This window comes from Aedes albopictus, chromosome 3 (genome assembly GCF_035046485.1).
Source record: "Aedes albopictus strain Foshan chromosome 3, AalbF5, whole genome shotgun sequence".
In the NCBI taxonomy this organism is placed as follows: domain Eukaryota; kingdom Metazoa; phylum Arthropoda; class Insecta; order Diptera; family Culicidae; genus Aedes; species Aedes albopictus.
The window spans coordinates 139,720,289-139,742,324 of NC_085138.1; the positions used below are offsets into that span (position 1 = coordinate 139,720,289).

The 22,036-nt window shown below is 36.3% G+C and overlaps 1 protein-coding gene across 6 annotated transcripts in view; it reads left to right on the forward strand.

The window, feature by feature from the left end:
* The first annotated feature begins 7,134 nt into the window (after positions 1-7,134).
* Positions 7,135-22,036, forward strand: part of LOC109408405 (uridine-cytidine kinase) — a 36,462-nt gene continuing 21,560 nt past the window's right edge. For 4 of the 6 annotated variants that reach the window (XM_019681719.3, XM_019681718.3, XM_019681715.3 and 1 more), the window contains exons 1-5: positions 7,136-7,354; positions 7,572-7,637; positions 8,019-8,355; positions 21,758-21,855; positions 21,924-21,972. In XM_019681719.3, the coding sequence (XP_019537264.3) occupies positions 7,238-7,354; positions 7,572-7,637; positions 8,019-8,355; positions 21,758-21,855; positions 21,924-21,972 (667 nt within the window). In that variant the 5' untranslated portion in view covers positions 7,136-7,237. Of the gene's footprint in view, positions 7,355-7,571; positions 7,638-8,018; positions 8,356-21,757; positions 21,856-21,923; positions 21,973-22,036 lie in introns of all 6 variants that reach the window. The other 2 variants (XM_019681716.3, XM_019681717.3) reach the window with 1 other exon arrangement.

The following is a 22,036-nucleotide window of genomic DNA, read 5'->3' on the forward strand; positions in this document are numbered from 1 at the left end:
TTCTTGACGAAATTCCTTTTATGAATTAAGCAAGAGTTATTTTTAATAATTCTAGAAAATTCTCTACGAACAAAATTTTCTTTGGGGATTCTTTCAGGACTTATCCGTATTTTTTAAAGTTTACAGAAAGAAAATTCTCGCTGGATTTCATAGAATGGTTTAAGCAAGACTAAACATTTCTATTAGTATTCCTTCAGAATACCTCCGTTGTCTTCGTTCTGGAGTTTCGCCAGGAATTTCCTTAGAGATTCCATAGGAGTTTCTCCACAAATGTTTCAAAAGACTCATCTTGAAACTGGCTCTTGGGTTTCCTCAGATATTTCTTCAGAAATTCTTTTATAAGCTTTTCCAGGAGTTTCTATACGAATTCCTTCAAAAAAAAATGTAGTTTCAGGAGATTTTTCCACAAAGAAGAAAATTTCTCTAGGATTTTCCACTGATATACAGAAAATTTTCCAGAAACTTTTCAGAAATGTTTGCTTGAATTTCTCCAGAGTCCAGAGGTTCCTTCAGGTATTTCTCCATTTATTTCGGGGTTTTATTTGGCATTTATTTGGAAATCCCTACAAAAAATATCGAGTGATTCGTGTGAAAGTTTCTCTAGATGATATTGTAAGGATATTTGTGTTCAAATCCTTTAAGAAATTGTATAAGGCGTTTTTCCTTCAGAGTTTCCTCAATGAGTTCTTCAAAGGATTTCTTTGAAGGGAATCCTCAGAAATTCATTCTAATTAATTTCTTCAAGAATTCCACCTGTACCTTTGTCTGTGATTTATGCAGTCATTTTTTCAAAGATTCCATTAGAGTTCTTCTATTGATATTTCCAGGAAATACTCTTGAAATTTCCAAAGTATTTGTTCTTTGGCATTGCTTGCAGAGTTCCTCCAGACGCTTTCCATGAACTTTTTCTGAGAATCTAGGGGATATTTTAAAGTATTTCAACAGGTATTCTCCTACGTTTAATCCTAGGCAATTATTGAGGAATTGCTCCAGGTATAACTTCAGATAATGATTCAGGAGTTATTGCCCTGGAATTTCCCCAGAACATTACCTAGAATTTTTTAGTAGATTCCGAAAGTATTTCCAGGAGTTTTTAAGGGATCCCTTACGAAAACCCTCCAAGGATTTCTAAGAAGTTCATTAAAGGATTCCTCAAGGAATTTTTCAGTAATTGTTGTGCAATTTCTGAAAAAAAAAACTTCTGAAGACATCCTGAAGGAATAACTAAACAAAATTCGCAGGGATCTCTGAAAACATCTGGAGATGTTTCTGCTGACACCGTAGGGCAATTTCCAAAAGCAAATCCTTGAAGAAGTTTCTGCAGAAATCACTGAAGCAATTTCTTCAGGAATTCCTGATAAAACCCTGATATTTCCGAAGAAATCCCTGAAGAATTGGTAAAGTTTTTTTTTGTTTTCTCCATGGTAAAACTTTTGAAGAAATCCCTTGATGAGATTCCTGAAGAAAACCCTAAAATTCTGAAAAAGTCTCTGGTTTTATAAATATTTAAATAAATAGAGTTTCAGAAGGAATTGCAGCAATTTCTGCATTTCTGATAGAAACCCTGAAGACATTTTTCATGAAATCTTAAGAAAACCCCTTTGGAAATTTAAAGACGTACCTGGAGAAATACCTGGAGAAACTTCCCGAAAACCCTTGGTGGAATTCCTAAAAAAAAACTAGGTTTTAAGAAAAGTCCTGGACAAATCCTTTAATTAAATTTTTCATGTTTTTTCTAAAAGTATTCCTGGAAAAATCTGTGAACGAATTTCTGAAAATTTCCTGTAGAATTATACGAAGCAACGTATAGATGAACAAGTGTAGAGATCCTTAAATAAACTTAGGAAATATTTTGAAAAGAATGTCTGATGAAATTCCTAGAAAATATTTTTGATTTTTTTTTTTTAAAGAATTCACGCTGAAATTATTGAATTTATCCCATGAGGATGGATAAATTTCTGGGAAGACATATCTGGAGGAAATCCTGAAGGGATCTTCGTTTACACTCCTGCAGAAATTTCTGCCTGAATCACTGAAAGTAATAATGCAAGAACTTCTAAAAGAATGCCTGGTGGATATTCTAGATTAATCCCTGCAGAAATTCCTGTGAAGAATTCTGAAGAATTCTGAATGCATGGGAAAATTTCCAAAGCTATTTTTAACGAACCCCTAGTAGAACATTCAAAATAGTTCCAGGTGGAATTTGACAAGAAACGTATGGAAATCTACCTAAAAAACTACACTGGTCGACAGTAGATCACGCACTTTGACCACTTGATCCATTTCCGAAGGATTTTGGCCCGCTGATTCCGAATCTGACTTCGGAATTGCTGTAACACGTACAGTTTTTGAGAAAAATAGGGTTTTATTCACAAAATTTCATATTTTTATAGAAAACAAAATGTTGTCTTAATATTTATAATTTTTTTATCTGCTCATCATAACCAGTATTTAAATTCAATAGATTTTGATTCACTGATTCAGAATCTGACCTAAGAATTTTTGTAAAACGTAATTTTTTTGAGAAAAATGGGGTTTTATTTACAAAATTTCATATTTTTAAAGAAAATATACTATTGTCTTTTTAATTTCAAGTTTTTATCTCCTCATTTTAGCCAATATTTATATTTATTAGATTTTCATCCACCGATTTGGGAACTAACCTAAAAATCTCTGTAACACGTGCAGTTTTTGAGAAAAATGGGGTTTTATTCACAAAATTTCAGATTTTCAAAGAAAATAAAATATTGTCTTTATAATTTTAAAGTTTTTATCTACTCATCTTAATTCATATTTTATATTGAAAAGATTCTATTTCACTTATTCGTATTCTCACCTATGAATTTCTGTAACACGTAAAATTTATGAGAAAAATATTTTATTGACAAAATTTCATATTTTCATGGAAAAACTATTGTTTTTATATTCTTTTTTATCTGCTTATCTTAACAAATATTTATGTTTAATGGATTTACATATACTGATTCAAAATCTGACCCAAGAATTTCTGTAACACGTACAATTTTTAAGAAAAATAATTGTTGGCGTAAGTAAAAGAAAAACACAGTCTGGGTAGTTGCCAAACTGGGCAGCTTCAAAGTTGCAAATATATTTCGATTAATTCAATAGCATATACAAAAAAAAATGATCTACTTACATTTCTGGGTAACAACCTAATTAACCTGCGCTACAATGGGGTTTTATTTTTTCTCAAAAAAATCACGGGTTACAGAAATTCTTAGGTCAGTTTCCGAATCATTGGATCAAAATCTATTAAATATTGGTTAAGATGAGGAGATAAAATTTTAAAGACAGTATTTTATTTTCTCTAAAAATATGAAATTTTGTGTTTTTTTCTTAAAAGCTGTACGTGTTACAGAAATTCTTAGGTCAGTATATGAAAATCTATTAAATACAAATATTGGTTAAGATGCGCAGATAAAAATATGAAAATTATGAAGACAACAGTTTATTTTCTATGAGAATATGATTTTTTTTGTATAATTCCATTTTTCTCTAAAATTTTACGTGTTACAGAAATTCTTAGGTCAGATTCTGAATCAGAATATAAAAATCTAGTAAATACAAATATTGGTTAAGATGAGCTGATAAAAATATTAAACTTATAAAGACATATGAAAATATGAATTTTTTTCAATAATCCCTACTAAAATTTTACCTGTTACGGAAACTCTTAGGCCACATTCTGAATCAGTAGATCAAAATCTTTTCAATAAAAAAATTGGTTATGATGAGCAGGTGGAAAATTGAAAATTATAAAAACAATATTTTATTTTATATGAAAATATGAAATTTGTGAATAAAACCCTATTATTCTCAAAAATTGTACATGTTACAGAAATTCTTAGGTCAGATTCCGAATCAGTATATGAAAATCTATTAAAACAAATATTGGTTGAGATGTGTAGATAGAAAAAAATTAAAATTATAAAGACAGTAGTTTATTTTCTATGAAAAAAATAAAATTATAAAGACAGTAGTTTATGTTATATGGAAATATGAAATTTTGTATTTAAAATTCTATTTTTCTCAAAAATTTTACGTGTTACAGAAGTTTTTAGGTCAGATTGCAAATCATAATATGAAAATTTATTTAATATAAATATTGGAAAACATGGGCAAATAAAATAATAAAATTATAAATACAATAGTCTATTTTCTATGAAAATATGGAATTTGTGAATAAAACCCAATTTTTCTCAAAAAAAAAAAAATACGTGTTACTAAAATTATCAGGTCAGATTCTGACTCAATGGATCAAAATCTATTGAATATGAATATTGAGCAGATGAAAAATTTGAAATTATAAAGACAATATTAAGTTTTCTCTGAAAATATGAAATTTTGTGAATAATACCCTACTTTCTTAAAAATTTTACGTGTTACAGAAACTCTTAGGCCAGTTTCTGAATCAGTGGATCAAAATCTATTGAATAAAAATATTGGTTATGATGAGCAGATGGAAAATTGAAAAATATAAAAACAATATTTTATTTTTTGTGAAAAACTGAAATTTGTGAATAAAACCCTATATTTCTAAAAAAAATTACGTGTTATAGAAATTCATAGGTCAGATTCCAAATCAGTATATGAAAATCTATTAAATACAAATATTGGTTGAGATGAGCAGATAAAAAAAAATAAAATTGTAAAGACAGTAGTTTATTTGCTATGAAAATATGAAATTTGTGTTTAAAACCCTATTTTCTCACAAATTTTTCGTGTTACAGAAGTTCTTAGGTCAGATTGCAAATCAGAATATGAAAATCTAATGAATATAAATATTGGTAAAGATGGGCAGATAAAAAAAAATAAAATTATAAATACAATAGTCTATTTTCTATGAAAATATGGAATTTGCCAATAAAACCTAATTTTTCTCAAAAAAATTACGTATTACTAAAATTATTAGGTCAGATTCAGACTCAGTGGATCAAAATCTATTGAATATGAATATTGGTTATAATGAGCAGATGAAAAATTTAAAATTTGAAAGTCAATATAAATTTTCTTTGAAAATATGAAAATTTGTGAATAAAACCCTATTTTTCTCAAAAACTGTACGTGTTACAGGAATTCTGAAGTCAGATTCGGATTCAGCGGGCCAAATTCCATTAGAAATGGAACAAATGGTCAAAGTGCGTGAAAAAAGTTTCAATTTTGTCGACTAGTGAATTTTTTTGGAGAAATTCAAGAGAGAATATCTGGAGAAATTTCTTATAGAATTCCTGGATGAATTTCCGTTAAAAAAATGCCTGAAAAGTTTCTGAATGAAAGGCTTGGTAGATTTTAAGACCGAATTTATGGAGCAATATCTGAAGGGATCTATAAAATATTTTTGGAAGAAATGAATGAAAGAATTTTCAGGACTTTGAATCCTTGGACTAATTTATGGAGGTATCTAATAAGCATTGTTTGAGGAATCTCCTGAGAAATTTCTAAAATTATTTTCTGAACGAATCTCTTTAAGAATTTCTAAAGGAGTGTGAAACTTTTCTAAAAAAATTCTTAGGGAAACTTCTGGAGAATTTATTTATTTTCTTGACGAATTGCAGATATATTTTCAAAATATTCCGTGGAGAATTTCATGATTTTTTTCTTATGTGGATTCCTGAAAAAATCTGTGGATGAATTTTTACGAAAACTCATGGAAGCTTTTCAAGAAAAAAATGAGGAGAATTTCCAGAGGATGTTCTAATAAAATAACGAATGAGAGGCAATTATGAAGCATTACGTGGAAGATTTTAAAAAAGAATCAGAAGGAATCATGGGAAGGTTTTTTTTTTATTAAAAAAGTTTCTTTATTAATTTTTGGGGTAATCTCTAGAAAACTTCGGAGAAAAGGCTAAAAGAAATTTAGAATTTTCTAAAGGCATCAGTAGAGGAATTCCTGGAGGATTTCTCACAAAAGTCTTCGAAAAATTCCCTAGAGATTTTCTGAAGAAATCACTGGAAGAACTTCTGAACCTGGAGCATTTTTGGATGAATTAGTAAAGGTATCCATGCATGGGTTTCAAATCCTTCGACAATTTTCTGGAGGAATCTCACAAAGATTTTTTGAAGAAATCACTCAAGGATTTCTAAAGAAATTCACATAATAATTGCTAAAGTAATCCATGCATAAATTTCTTAGATAATCTTTTTGACAATTCGGACGAAAAATGAGTGAAACATCTGTATTAATTCCTGGAATAAATGAAAGAAATCCCTGACGCCAAGTTTTACTAGGAATCCGAATATGCAAAAATATTTGAGGTTATTTATGAGTTGTAGTGGAAAATCTGAAAAAAAGGTGTGAGAACGTTGCAACGTCTCAGTAGAATACGTCAATGATTCCTAAATTTGACAGAGCGTGAGAAAAAAAATCCAATAAAAAAAAGAGATGCTTCATACAAGTATGTGGGAACAAAACAAGTAGAAATCTATTTTTTCTCGCATATACGAAAGCGTCAAGCTGATACCCAAAGGAGATGTTTGAGGGTTAAGCCCCTCCCTTTGCCCAATTTCCATATAGTTGGCGCCTCCTTGCCTCGGCGTAAAGTGGGCAGAGTGGGCTGCATAAAGCTGTATAAAGGATTTCTTTTCCATGCTCATTGCTCATACACCACCAGGTGCACATAAATCAACGACCATGCGTCTCCTTTTTTCAACAGAAAACCAAGCAAGAAAAACTGAATTATAATAGATGATACTTTATATAGGAAAATAAATGCAACTTCCTTTGGATTTACTTTATGACTTTGAGAAGTATTGCTAATGCAAACATATCTTGACAATGCTCGGCAATAATTATGATGATAGTTTCTTTATGAATATTTTTGTATCTTGGGCCATTTTACATCATGTCTTACTCTTATTGAGTCTATTACTGTTATATGAGAACTGTTAGTTAAACGTTAAACTTGGCTCGTGAGCAAAAATATCCAATAGGAATTTGTTATATCAAAAGCTCGAGGATTCCAGAGCTTTCTCGTATAATCGAAAGCTGCGCCAACTTTAGATATAACATGAAGCTTTTCTCCTCACTCACCAACCGACATTGCTATACACGTTTGTTTTCTCACTTCCATCCATTAACCAACAAACGCCAGATAGGCCCATCTGACAGTGTCGCAGTTCTCACAACTCATTCACCCTCCGTTCGAAGTAGGTGCACACATCCGATAGTTCTTCACGTGGAGGAAATTTATTTCGGAAGTAAAAATAATAGCAAAATATGGATCAAAATAGTCCCAGCGAAGTGAAACCGAACGGTATCCGAGCCAATGGGTCCGAAAACGGCATCAAAACTCCATTCCTGATCGGTGTGGCCGGTGGAACCGCCAGTGGAAAGGTAGGTCTAGAGCTCAACCATATCGGGAAAAATTTTGGATATCTGAAGCGGTGCATTCGATGTGCTGCTTGCTGCTACGTATATCACGAAAAGTGGCCTTGAAAAATGGATGCCCATTTTGCGACCAAAATTATTACCGAGCTGAGGGGCAGCACAATCGATACTGTTGTTTGGTCGAAGCATATTGCTGATATTTATGTCCGGGTCTTCTTTTTAGTCGACCGTGTGTAAGCGTATCATGGAGCAGCTGGGCCAAGCCGATATGGACCACACGCAGAGACAAGTGAGTATATTGTGGGAGATTTAATTCGTTATCAGTTCGCTTTACGTAATGTCGTCGTCTATTTGGGATCATTGTTGTTGTGGATCATCTCATGCTTTTTTGTCAATGAGCAGTGATGATGACGTATGTTGTTTATACAGTGTTGGTCATCATAATTGTAACTGAGTTGGTTTTCCATACAAATATGGTTTGAATTTAATGCTTTATTATTTATTTTTATTATCGAGATTTTCAGCCCTTTATATATTAATATCTTTCTGAGCTATTCTGCTCGTGTGTATAGTTTATAAATAAATACTTAATACGGCTCAAAATCAGATAATTTTAAACACGAAATATGTTTGATTTTAACGTACTGACCTATTGTGAACATGTTTTTAGGTCGTCTCAATCAGTCAGGACAGTTTCTACCGAGAGTTGACGCCTGCGGAAATGCTGCGTGCCGACAAAGGCCTGTTCAACTTTGATCATCCCGATGCTTTCAATGAGGAACTGATGCTGACGACACTGCAGGACATTCTGCAGGGCAAGAAGGTGGAAATCAATGAGTACGACTACCGGAGCAATGCGCTGCATCCGGAGAAAAAACTGACCATTTATCCGGCCGATGTGGTACTATTTGAGGGAATTTTGGTATTTTATTTCCCCGCCATAAGGGAACTGTTTCACATGAAGCTGTTTGTCGATACCGATTCCGACACGAGGTTGGCGAGAAGAGGTGAGTTGCATATTTAGTAATTGAATAATCCAGTGTTTTCGAGTAGAATTGATCAGTGAAGTAGAACTAATCGACCATCAAAGGGCCCATAGACCATGCTGAGGGTTACGGGTCCGATTTCCGATCGGTCAAGAAACTTTTCGTGATGGAAATTTGTTCATAATAGTGTCTTTCTTGCCTGCCACTTTGTATGCAAAATTGTTATTGGCAGTAGAAGCTAAAAGTTGTGGAAACAACAATTCTCGGATACGGATACGGTTAATTGAATCCGCGGTTAATGGCTATCAGATAATTACGTATTTTACAATAATCTCTCTAGCTTCATGTAGTTTTATCTGTCCAAATTAAGACAAGTAGTTGATCAACTATCTGAAAATTTGAGAATTGAGTATGCCCTTTTCTCAAAGTTACAGCCAATTGTACAATTTTTGAGAAATTTCCACTTCTTCGACAATTATTAGTTTATATGCCACAATAACGTAAAACTGTGACATTGAGAGAGCTGTTGATAATTCATTCCATAGTTCAAAATGAACGGCATTGATAGAACGAACTTTTAGTGAATATATTGTTGACTCAATTGATGAGAAGTTTATCAACAGAGATATATCAGCAAACCTTAGAAAATCATATGTGCTACATTAGTGAAAGGCTGTCCACAAAGAGGTGCCTTATCAACTTTTTTTGTGGTCTTTGATGGTTTACGAGTGGAAGGATTTGGAATAAAAAAAAACAGAACGCAAATTGTTCTAAACTCCGTATCATTGTGGTGCTATTGGAGAGATTAAAAAGTAATTAAAAGCTTCAACAACAATTAGGCATCATCCATAAGTGACGTAGCATTCAATAATAGAATCGCTTCAGAAATTATTCCAGGCATCCCATCTGAAATTCCTCAAGGGGTTCCTAAGGAAATTTGGAGAATCGTGAAAAGCACTTGATACAGCGTGACTACTGGTTGTGTTATATGTGCCGAACTACAAGTAGTTTAAGCTTGTACCGCTATCTACTCGATCACCTTTTGTTGCAATTCTGCGGTGTTAAATAAAAGTAAGTGAACCCAGAATTTTCAACCTTATTACGATGGTCTCCGAAGAAAACTTCCCAAATCAAATCATCATGTTACAGATTATTTCAGAAAATATTCCATGTGTTCCTCCAGAAGTGTCACACAAATCTGGCATAAATTGCTTCACCAATTCGTGCATGATTTTCACAAAACATTTCAGAGATGGATTGAGAAATTCTCCCAGAGATTAATTCAGAAATTCCTCTGGATATTTATACAGAAATATCTCCAGACATTCGTTTGGAGGAACTACTGGAGATTTCTTTAGGCAATCTACCAAAAATTTCTTCAGAAGTTCTTCTAAAAATATTTCTAAAAAAAATTTTTCGGAAATTAATTCGTTAAAAGATTCCCTCACGGATTGTTTCTAAAAATCTTCCATAATTCTCTCGGAAATGTTCTTCAGAAATGGCATGGATTCCTTTCAGAAATACTTCCAGAATTGCTTTCAGAAATCCTTGCAAGATTGTTCCACAAATTTATCAACTATTTTTCAGATTTTTATTTCATAAAGATTCATCCAGAAATTCTTAAATACCTTCCAAGAACTTTCTCAAGAATACTACATGGATGATTCACGTATACATAAGGGTGACTTGGTGCATCACATAATTTTCAGAGGAATCATTGACTTTTCGGTTTTCAATGATTTTTTTCCTCGCGATTTCGAAGTGATCAAAAACGGACAATTCTGCAGCCACACAGCAGAAAAAGTATCATCACACGCACCACGAGTCAGCATATGGGATGATACATTTTCATATAAATATTCGCTTTGGTAATTGAGTTTTATCACTTTGAAATTTTGAGCAAGATTTCAATGATGCTGATGACGGGCTACGCGTCCTTAAGAATCATAAATTTGGAACTGCTTCAAAAATTTTTCAGAAGCTTTCTTAAGATTTTTCTTTAAGGATTACTTTAGAAATTCTACAAGATATTATTAAGGAAATTCCTAAGGTTTCCTCACATTCCTTTAGATATTCCTTCAAGACATTTCTCTCCCAGAAATTGCTTCAAGGGTTTCTCGAGAAAGACTTAGAAAATCCTCCAAGGATTCCTTCGGAAATTGTTCTACATATTCTTACTGAGATTCTTATTACGACTCTTACGGAACGGCTGGAATGGCATTCTTGCAGAAATTTCTGCAAAAATTAACGCATAGATTTCATCAAGGTATTCCTCTCCGTATTTTCTCAGAAATTCTTCAAGGATTTGCTCTAAGCGAACCTCTAGAAATTTCTTCATGGATTCCTTCAGGAATTCATTAATAAATGTTTTTTTATCTGTATCAACGAGATTTTTAGTCCTAGGCTAGTTCATCTCGGGACCCACGCTTTATTTCCCTTCCGAAGGAAGAACTCACATTTCGTGAGTTCGTCGGAAGTGGGATTAGATTACAGGACCTCTGCCCCATTTAATAAACTGTTCATGATTTTTTCCAGGATTTTTCATCCAAAAACATTTCAAGAGGTTTTGTTAGGTATTCAACCAGGGGTTTCCAGGTGTTTCTTCAGGTATTCCTCCTGGAATTTCTTCTGAAAATCCATCTATAGATTCTTAAAATATTCCTTTTTTTTTCAAAAATTGTTTCAAGAACACATTTGAAATTTTCTTTAGATTTTTTTTAATCATTCTGAAATTCCTTCAGCAATGCTTTCGGAAATATCTTTAGATGCTTCTTCAATATACCTAAAATTACTTCAGAAATTTCAGCAGGGATTTCTTCAAAGAAGTTGACCCATGGATCCTTTCAGAAGTTGTTCCAGCAGTTCCTTTAGGAAATGCTCAAGCGGTTCTTTCAGAGATGCCTCTAAGAATTCATCCATGGAAATGTACCAGTGAGGGGCGCTGAAATCGGGGAACCTTGACTAATTAGTTGAAATTTGACAGCACTGGCAAACAATTGATCACACAGCTTGTCAATAGACTACCAAAGCATTACAATCTCCTTTTTATGGAATTTGCTACAAATTTTGGAATTTAATCAGCTGAGTACACGCCAAGATAGAATAAGACATCTACTTGCTTTAATCACGACTGTTGCAGTTATACTCTTGGGGTCTTTTTGGCGTATCAATCTTCTCGTAAAAATAAAAAAATACGGTTTGATTTCTTTCTCCAGAAGGGGAATATCAAAAATCGAACCCGCGACTGTCCCTAACTTCACGACGACCGCATAGATACCCAAGTCGTTGATTTGTTATAAATTTTCATTCCCATTCCAATAATCAATCTGGAAGCACGCGTTTTTCTCAAGCTTTGTCATAGGTTATGAGCCCAGACCGTTACTGGAGAGTTCAAAAAAAAAAGCAAGATGCCACCGAATGAAGGAAGCTCTGGAGCTGTGGAATACAGCAGGGTGGTTGAAACGGAAGTCGTAGAGAATCAGAAAGCGTGAGAGTAACGATCAGATCTGTAGCGATGCCGGTTAGAAGAAACGGAAAGGACGCAAGAACTAAATATTCGACCTGGGCATTTGCGAAGAAGATTATTTTGATTCGGGATGGAAGTTGGAGTGCGGTTGAACCTGCAGAAGACCAAGTCGTAGCAAATGACGTCAAGATGCGAGCGCTGGCGACGATCTCTTTCAACCTGGAAAATGATATCTACAGTCTTGTCCAAGACGCGACTTATGCAGCAGAATCGTGGAAGAAGTTAGCGACAGCATTTCAAGATGCCGGGGTCACGCGGAAGATTGATTTTCTTCGGAAGCTGGCCTCGATTCGTTTGACCTAACTTTGTCAAACACCGTAACATGTAAACAAAAAAGAGATTTTCCATGAGGCGCTGAATTTCGTTAAGGACTACTTGTATCACTCACCTTAGGGGATGATTTGTGAAAAAATACTCGGATTTTTCACGTTACTGAAATGCTCAAATGCTCGAACTTCCCCTTCGATTTTCTCCGTTCGTTCATTTTGTTAGATACGGTGTTTGGTAAAGTTAGGCTTGAACTGCCAAACCAATGGGACTGCCAGATTTTAACGAACCGATGATCATGTGATTAAGCCTCGGGAGCCAACCTGACCTTAGATACGGTGAAAGCCAAGATCCTAGTGGATGTGAAAGTTCGAAAGAGGGCCAAAAAGTGGTAATGACGATAACGACGAAGCGTTATGCACGCGGAACGCAAACTCGAACAAGTTGAAGACGCAGGTGAAGAAGAAGCCTGAGAAGACGTGCTTCTATTGTGAAAAGGCTGATCATTTTGGAGCCAAGTGTTCGGAGTAGTTTCCAAAAACGAAACCAAAGTCGAACGTATTGTGCAGCACTTTTGCAATTAGCGATGTTGAAGCCGGAGCGTGGTACTTTGACTCAGGTACGACGAAGCGGGCGACGTCCTAGCTAACACAAAGTCTAAATATAATGTTGAATAGGAGGCCATATGCGGCACCTGAAAGTATTTGGCGCGAGTGTGATGATTCACATACCGAAAGTCAAGCGTGGGAATTTCGACCCAAAGGCAACACAATCCTGTTTCATATGTTATCGACGACGACGATGAAGCTCCTGGAAACGATACGTTATTGACGTTCATTGAAGGCTTTGAAGATGCATCACAGAGAACAGACATCCAAGCTAGAACAAATTTCATTCAGAAAGTTGTGTAAGGATTTGAATCTCCACCTCAGTAAGGTTGCAAACAGAGTATCTGTACGCACAAATCTCAATGCGAGCTTGAGAAAAGTTGGCTGTGAGCACATGAAAAATTGCCTGAGCTTGAGACTCGCGATGTTGGTGCGCATCACATTGGCATTGCGAGTCTCAATGAGACAAGCTCCAAGTACAACACCGCACTGGTTTGATTCACTCTTGAATCCTTCTATGGAGCGTGTCTAGTTTTTTAGGAAGCAATACATATACGCCAGCGGCAAAAGGGTTATTGCAAGTACTCCAGAGAAAATCAAAAAGCTCTCCATAAAGAATGAACATATTTTCCACGAAAATATCCAATTTTATGGGTAAAATAATTGAAATCGTTCCATACTTTTGAAAAAATGTACCGGTAAAACATAAAATTCCCTCATTGAAAGTGCAATTTTATATCAATGAATAATACCAAAATGCTGCATAAAAAAATTAAAGTTGTACCCATAGTAAATTAAATATTACTCCATAGAAAAATCAAAAACTAAACTGATTGATTGATTTGTCTTTATTTAAGAGACTTTCAGCCCTTGTCTGGCGCCCATATAAATGAAGTGCTCCATAAAAAATTGAAAATTATTCATAATGTTAAACATCTGCACCACTAAAATAGTGCAGTGTAAAGCAATGCAACACAGCCAAATTTAAATAATGATAATATGCTATCTATGGAGAATTTTCTATTTTTCGTGGAGCAATTCATATTTTATATGGTGCAGTGTTATTATATTTATGTAGCATTCATCTATATTCTATGGTGCAATTTCATTTTTTATGGAACAGTTTGATTTTTCTATAGAGCAATATTCAATTTACTATGGGTACAATTTTTATTGTTTATAGATCATTTGCATTTTATTATGGAGCATTTCAAAATTGTTTATTGGTCCATTTCCATTGGTCCGGTTCATTTTCTATAAAGTATGGTACATTTTCAATTTTTTATGGATAACATTGCACATTTTCATGGAACACTTGTTCATTCTTTATGGAGCTTTTTTTGATTTCATATGGAGCGTTTTAAGTTGTTTATGGGTGTAATAAATAGGCTGCCATATGCCAGCATATTTGCGTAGCTGATGATCATTTTTAGTGCAGAATCATGGCCTGAGTTCGAAAACATGAAGGAAAAAATATAGTATGTGCTATTATGCTAAAATCAGAACTGGTTACTCAAAGTTTCCATATTTAAACGCCCTCTATACCGGTACGCCCCAAAAATTTGACTTTATTATTGCGCCTCATTAAGAATTATTCCGGGAAAACCTTTCATTATGAATTATCACAATTATCACGGAAGGGACATTCTTTCAGGAAATCCTTTCATGAGTTTCGCAAGAATTCGATTTAAAATTTCCCTTTATTACCCACAGGGATACCACTATAAATTCCTTTGGAGGTTCTTCAAGCATTTATGAAAAAAATATCTAGAATGTTTACAGAAAGAAGATTTGCGCAGGATTTTGTAGAACAATTTTAGCAGAAAATTCTCTGAAGGCTCCTCCCAGTATCCCTTCAAACTGCATCCATGTCCATAGATTTCTTTAAAAAAAATTCTAGGGAATTCATTAGAGATTCTTTCGGGAATTCTCATAGGAATTTTATTGGCACTTCTTCAGGAGTCAGTATAACTCGAAAGTACAGTTTATGTTTCATAGAAAGGTACATCTCTGATAAAAAAAAAATGGCAGTTCCAGTGCCAACCAATATCTAAATGGTAAAACTAGAAATATTAGCCTATGATTAGGATTGCAGAATTCGTCATTGATATCATCGTCATCATTTAAATTGCGAAAGCAGTTTTCTCGATCAAAACACGAATGTTCGTTATGAAAATATATGCACTGTATTCCAGATAGAGAATCGAATACAGTGAATACTTTTTCATTGAAAACATTTTTGCTTTCACAATATTATTGATGACGACGATAACAATGATGAATCCTTCAACCTCAAAAGAATGAAATATTTCTGATGACCATATAGGCAGCTAACATGTCACAAAGTCTACTAAATTCTATTGATTTATATTCGGCCAAATGTCAGTGAACCGATTTCTTGAGAGATTAATGCTTGTTTACTTTCAAGTATTTCCTCAAACATTCCTGCAGGAATTCCTCCAGAAATTTTAGACAAAAGTTTTTTTTAGATTTTTCCGAATTTTGTTTCTGGATATTTCTGAAGAAATTCTTCTAGGAATTTCTCCAGGAGTTTCTCCAGGAATTCAAAAGTTTCTTCAAAATATGCAATTCCTTGAAGGTTTTCTTCACAAAGATTCTGAAGTTCTTTCAAAAGCTCCTCTAGAGTTTTCCATTATAAATTTTGATTTTTTCAATCTTTTTAAGAAACTATTGCTTGAATTTCTCTAGAAGTTGCTTCAGGTGTTACTCCAATGTTGCCAAAATATTGTCACAACAATGCCTGTAAAAAAACTCCAGAATATATTCGTTAGCCTGTTTTTTCAAGACTTTTTTTAAGTACATGCAGAAGGTTTTCTTGTTCTTCCAGGTAAATTTCATTTTTAATGTTTAATAGTTATCCAAAGAATTCCTCCAGAATTTATTTTATTGTTTCTGCAGGATTTCATTCAGGAATTCCAACAGGAAGAAATTGTGTACATATTCCTTTAGAAATTGTATAAGTATTATTTTCTGAGAATTCTCTATTTTCTCTAGGAATACTTTTAAGAATTCCTTCAGAAAATCCTCCAGGGATCTATCAGAAATTTATTGAGAGATTTCTTCAAGAATTCCACCTGTACTTTTGTATGCATTTTCAACAGACATTTTTTGGTATATTTCTTCAGAATTTCCTCTGCGGATTTCTCCTGCTATCCCTCCGGAGATCTATCAAACAATTTTTTCCTTGGTATTATTTGTAGATTTCCTCCATTAGTCTCAACTCAAATAACACAGCGTAACAAAAAATAACCTTTTGTCTGTCTCAAGAGCAAACTTATGTGTCTCCGAAGGATTTTGGGCCGCTGAATCCGAATCCGGGCTCAGATTTGCTCTAACACGTCACAATTTTGAGCTATACCTCAATTTATAGAGCAAAATATGCGATTTTGGGCTTTTTTGACTGCAAGCCATTAAGCAAGAAAATTTTTTTTTTAAGCAATCAAAAGGTTAATTGGTCAATTAACATCTAAACTAACGACTCATGCCAAATTTTTCGTTTTACCAAATCGAATTTGATAGTTTTAAGCGATTTATGTTAGGTACGATATTTCCCATACAAGTCACCCTCCAGAAGTTGCATGCAAGTTTTCATACTAACATAAAATGCTTAAATCTATCAAATTTGATTGGGTAAAACGAAATATTTTGCATGAGTCGTTAGTTTAGATGTTAATTGACCAATTAACCTTTTGATTACTTAAAAAAAATATTGCCTTGCTTAATTGCTTGCAGTCAAAAAAGCCCAAAATCGCATATTTTGCCCCATAAATTGAGGTATAGCTCAAAATTGTGACGTGTTAGAGCAAATCTGAGCCCGGATTCGGATTCAGCTGCCCAAAATCCTTCGGAAACACATAAGTTTGCTCTTGAGACAAAAAAATGTTGCGCTGTGTAATATTTCCAGGAAAAAGGGGAATCTTAAGATGCCTCTCCGGGTATCATACTAGACATTCATCCAAGAATTATTCACAAGATAACTTAAGAAATTACTTCAGGATTTTTTGTCCAAGAATTACTCCAAAACAATTTCAAGAATTTCTTCTAAAAGATTCCAAATGTTTTTAAGGTATTTTTAGAGACAATCTTCCAAGCATTTCTTAGAAATTCTTCAGGGATTTTTTAAAGCATTCTACAGTAATTTATGTGCAATTTCCGGAAGAACATGTGAAAAGTCACTAAAAAAAATAACTGAACAAATTCTACAAGAATCTCTAAAAACATCCCTAGAAAAATTTCTGATGGAATCACAAGAACAATTTGTAAAAGAAAACCTTATAAGCATTTGTGTAGAAATTTCTAAAGGGAATTTTCAAAAACTTCCAAAGCAATCGCTGTAGGATTTGGAAAGCACATTTTAGAGAGAATACTAAAAAACTCCTTGGAAGAACTTTAGTAATCCCTTATTTTTTTTTTAAGTTTGGCTGGCTTGGAGTTGTTAGAATATGCTTTCGGTTAGAAGTGGGCATAACTACCTCGGGTTGGTTTACGGATGGTAGAAGCAGTTGAGCAGCTAGAAACTGAAGGAACTTCAACGACAGAATGACTGAAAACCCACTCATACTTTTCTGGCAGACTGGAGTTAGCTCGACTATCACGGGATCAGAAGGGATTCCCCGGTATTCTAGACTGGGTCATAAGAACCAGGAGCTTTAAAAAGCAGTATGAGCGGTCACTTCCAAAAGGAGGAAAACAAAGTTTGTTTTTCTCAGCAGCCATAGAAATACAATGTCGCGACTGCTCGTGTGACTAACATCTAGTTTGCCTCGCCCTTACAGCGTCAGTAGCGGTACCATAAGTGTCAAATAAATTTTGTTTACCAAAACAAAAGGTCCTCTACAAGATGGGCACTTAAACATAATCAATTATTACAACTAACATTATTAAAATAATTAAATAGGAAAACTGAGTACAGCGCCATTGGCGTTCTAGTGTATTATGCAAGCGGGGATTTTCGGCTTCCAGTCTCTATGTTATCATAAACGGATATTGGTTCAACACCTGACGTTTCGGTCACATATATTGTGCCTTTTTCAAAGGATCTGCAAATTGGACAGGTTTTAACATGGGTTTTAAGCATAATTCTACATAATCTTACAGATACAATCCCTCCGTTTACTCGTGAGGTTATGTATGTTTTAAACATAGTCGCACGTCTTCACTTCACTATAACGAGAAAACAGAATTATTCGGGTACCAGTTTCCGAAAGAGGTAAGAGGCACAATATATGTGACCGAAACGTCAGGTGTTGAACCAATATCCGTTTATGATAACATAGAGACTGGAAGCCGAAAATCCCCGCTTGCATAATACCAATCACAGTCGATCCCCTTACATCGTAACAATGGCCACACGTTCTAGTGTATTTCTATTATTTTTCCTGACTGGCATTTTCCACCCGTGTTGCACATGATGTTTCGAGTGGATAGGTGCCAGGCGGCGCTGCTGTATATGTGAAAAACACGTGAAACACGAGCGCCGTCTACGATCGCATAGCGTAACCTTCGCCGTTACTATACACTGTTATCACGTTTACCGCATTCATCAGAAAAGCGCCTCTACCGGCACTTCAACATAGATGCAGCTGACTGCTTCTCATTCATCGTAAACAGGACTATGGCGACGGAGATTGCTGGGCATAAGTTCATCAAGAATCAACAGCCCAAGCAACACACATCATATAAGAGCTACGGCAGCGCAAGTTTAGGTTGTATAGAAGTTTATTTGACGTCATTCTAGCATTGAGTTAAAATTACGTCAAATTTACTTCCATACAACCAAAACTTGCGTTGCCGTAACTATTATATGACATGCGTGTCACTTGGGAGGCGAAAATAGCGACACTGTAGCGGAGCCAGGAAATGTTCTCGTAAAGCATTATTGTGGACGTTTCGGCAGTCCAATTTTCCTTAACCGTCCAGGTTCGATAGAGCGATGAACTAATGTTTACGGTTTGAATCGATGAAGATAGACTCACAACGAAATTAAACAAACGAACACGAATATTTTACAACACGTCATCGATCACTGAAGTCAACTTTTTCGCTACTCACCGTATCAAAACAAACACGCCACCTTGGACTGTAACACAGTGCACTGCAGTGACACCAATCAAGCAACGTGGAACACACAATAACGCTATGGAGGCATTATCTGTTCATTTCCGTTTAATTCTAAGTTACTTTAGTGATCCATTAAAACAAAAAAAACGGTTTTTCGAAAAATTAAAAAAAACAACAATACACACAGGCAGTGTTGCCATAAGTAGTGACAGTTTGTACACACAGTAGTGGCAAGTGTCCAAAATAGGTACCCCTGCCCAAATGATACAAAAACCTAGATTAAATTAATTGGTTTTATTTGTATCTATCAAAGTTTAGTTTAAAACATCAAACCTTACCGTTTGGATTTAAACTGGCCTTGGATTAAAACTTGGGGCAGTGTCTTTGGAAATTACTTACCTTACTTACCGGTCAGGCTAAGGCCGGGGTGGCCTCTGCTGTACATAGTAGCCGCCTCCATTCCACTCGGTCCATGGCTGTTTGTCTCCAGTTCCGCACTCTGCGTAGGGTCCGCAGATCGTCCTCCACTTGGTCGACCCACCTAGCTCGCTGCGCTCCACGTCTTCTTGTACCGGTCGGATGACTCTCGAGAACCATTTTAGTCGGGTTGCTATCCGACATCCTGATGACGTGACCCGCCCACCGTAGCCTCCCGATTTTCGCGGTATGGACGATGGTTGGTTCTCCCAGCAGCTGATGCAGCTCGTGGTTCATTCGCCTTCTCCAGGTCCCGTCTTCCATCTGCACTCCGCCGTATATGGTACGCAACACCTTCCATTCGAAAACTCCAAGGGCGCGTTGGTCCTCTGCACGTAGGGTCCATGTTTCGTGCCCATAGAGGACGACCGGTCTAATCAACGTTTTGTAGATGGTTAACTTCGTGTTACGGCGAACTTTATTCGATCGTAGAGTTCTGCGGAGTCCAAAGTAGGCACGATTTCCTGCCACAATGCGCCTCTGAATTTCTCTGCTGGTGTCGTTGTCGTCGGTCACCAGTGAGCCCAAGTACACGAATTCTTCAACCGCCTCGATTTCATCACCGTCGATATGAATTCGGGGTGGCGGGCGCGGTGATTCCTCCCTGGAGCCCTTTGCCATCATGTACTTTGTCTTCGACACATTAATGACTAATCCGATTCGCCTGGCTTCACTCTTTAGTCGGATGTACGTTTCCGCCATCGTCTCAAATTTACGAGCAATAATATCAATATCATCGGCGAAACCAAGCAGCTGAACGGACTTCGTGAAAATCGTCCCACTCGTGTTTATACCCGCTCTTCTTATTACACACTCCAAAGCAATGTTGAACAGCAAGCACGAAAGACCATCACCTTGCCGTAACCCTCTGCGAGATTCGAAGGGACTCGAGAGTGTCCCTGATACTCGAACTACGCACATCACTCGATCCATCGTCGCCTTGATCAACCGTATCAGTTTATCCGGGAATCCGTATTCGTGCATAATCTGCCATAGCTGTTCTCGATCGATTGTATCATACGCCGATTTGAAATCGATGAACAAGTGATGTGTGGGCACGTTGTATTCGCGGCATTTCTGCAACACCTGGCGGATGGCGAACATCTGGTCCGTTGTAGCGCGTTCACCCATAAATCCAGCCTGATATTGCCCCACGAACTCTCTTGCAATCGGTGATAGACGGCGGCAAAAAAATTTGAGAGAGTATCTTGTAGGCAGCGCTCAGTAGTGTGATCGCGCGGTAGTTCCCGCAATCCAACTTGTCGCCCTTTTTGTAGATGGGACACACGATACCTTCCATCCATTCCTCCGGTAATACTTCCTCCTCCCAAATCTTGGTAATGACCCAGTGTAGTGCTCTCACCAGTGCTTCTCCACCGTATTTTAGAAGCTCGCTTGGTAGTTGATCTGCTCCAGCGGCTTTGTTGTTTTTCAACCGGCCAACCTCCTCCTCAATCTCTTGAAGGTCAGGAGCCGGAAGTCTTTCGTCCTGTGCACATACTCCTAGATCTGTTACCACGCCACCTTCGGTACTTGCAACGTCGCCATTGAGGTGCTCATCGTAATGCTGCCGCCACCTCTCGACCACCTCACGCTCGCTCGTGAGAATATTCCCGTGGTTATCTCGGCACATGTCGGCCTGTGGCACAAAGCCTCTGCGCGAGCGGTTCAGCTTCTCGTAGAACTTTCGTGTGTCCTTAGCGCGGTACAGCTCTTCCATCACTTCGCGATCTCGTTCTTCCTGCTGGCGCTTCTTCATCCGGAAGACTGAGTTCTGCCTGTTCCGCGCCTGTTTGTAACGTGCCTCATTCGCTCTCGTACGGTGTTGCAGCATTCTCGCCCATGCTGCATTCTTCTCGTTTTTCAACTGTTCACATTCGCCGTCGTACCAGTCGTTTCTGTGATTCGGAGTCGCGAAGCCTAGTGCTGTAGCCGAGGTACTACCTATGGCGGATCGGATGTCCCTCCAGCCATCTTCAAGTGTAGCTGCGCCAAGCTGCTCTTCCGTTGGTAGGGCCACTGCTAACTGCTGCGCGTAGTCTCGAGCCACTTCTACGTTACGAAGTTGCTCGATGTTGAGCCGCGGCGTTCGACTTCGACGCGTGGTGATAACTGTCGAAAGTTTTGAGCGCATGCATACAGCGACTAAGTAGTGATCCGAATCTATATTCGCACTGCGGTATGTGCGGACGTTGGTTATATCCGAGAAGAATTTACCGTCGATTAGAACGTGGTCGATTTGGTTTTCTGTTTGGTGGTCGGGTGATCTCTGGAAATTACGTATATCAAAAATAAAGTTGAGAGCGGTTATATAAACTATTTTCTATTAAGACTGCCTTTTAGCAACTGAAGCCAAACAATTTAGAAATAGAATAATTTTTAGTAGATGATTTGATGTCATTGACCAAAATTTTAAAAACTAATCTAGTATTCTTCGTACATTTATTTTTTGTTTTTTTTCCAGTTCCTAGAGATATCAACGAAAGAGGGCGAGATTTAGAACAAGTTCTAAATGCATATATGGTCTTCGTAAAGCCTGCTTTTGAGGAGTTTTGTTCACCGGTAAGTTATTTGTTTAGAAAACAAGTGAACTGATATTAAAACATTTTGTTTTCTTCATTCATTTCCAGACTAAAAAATTCGCCGATGTGATTATTCCACGTGGAGCTGACAACACAGGTATGTATCACGTGTCACACGTAAGATGATTGCGCATTCTGTCGTGAAATCTTGCTGAACTTTT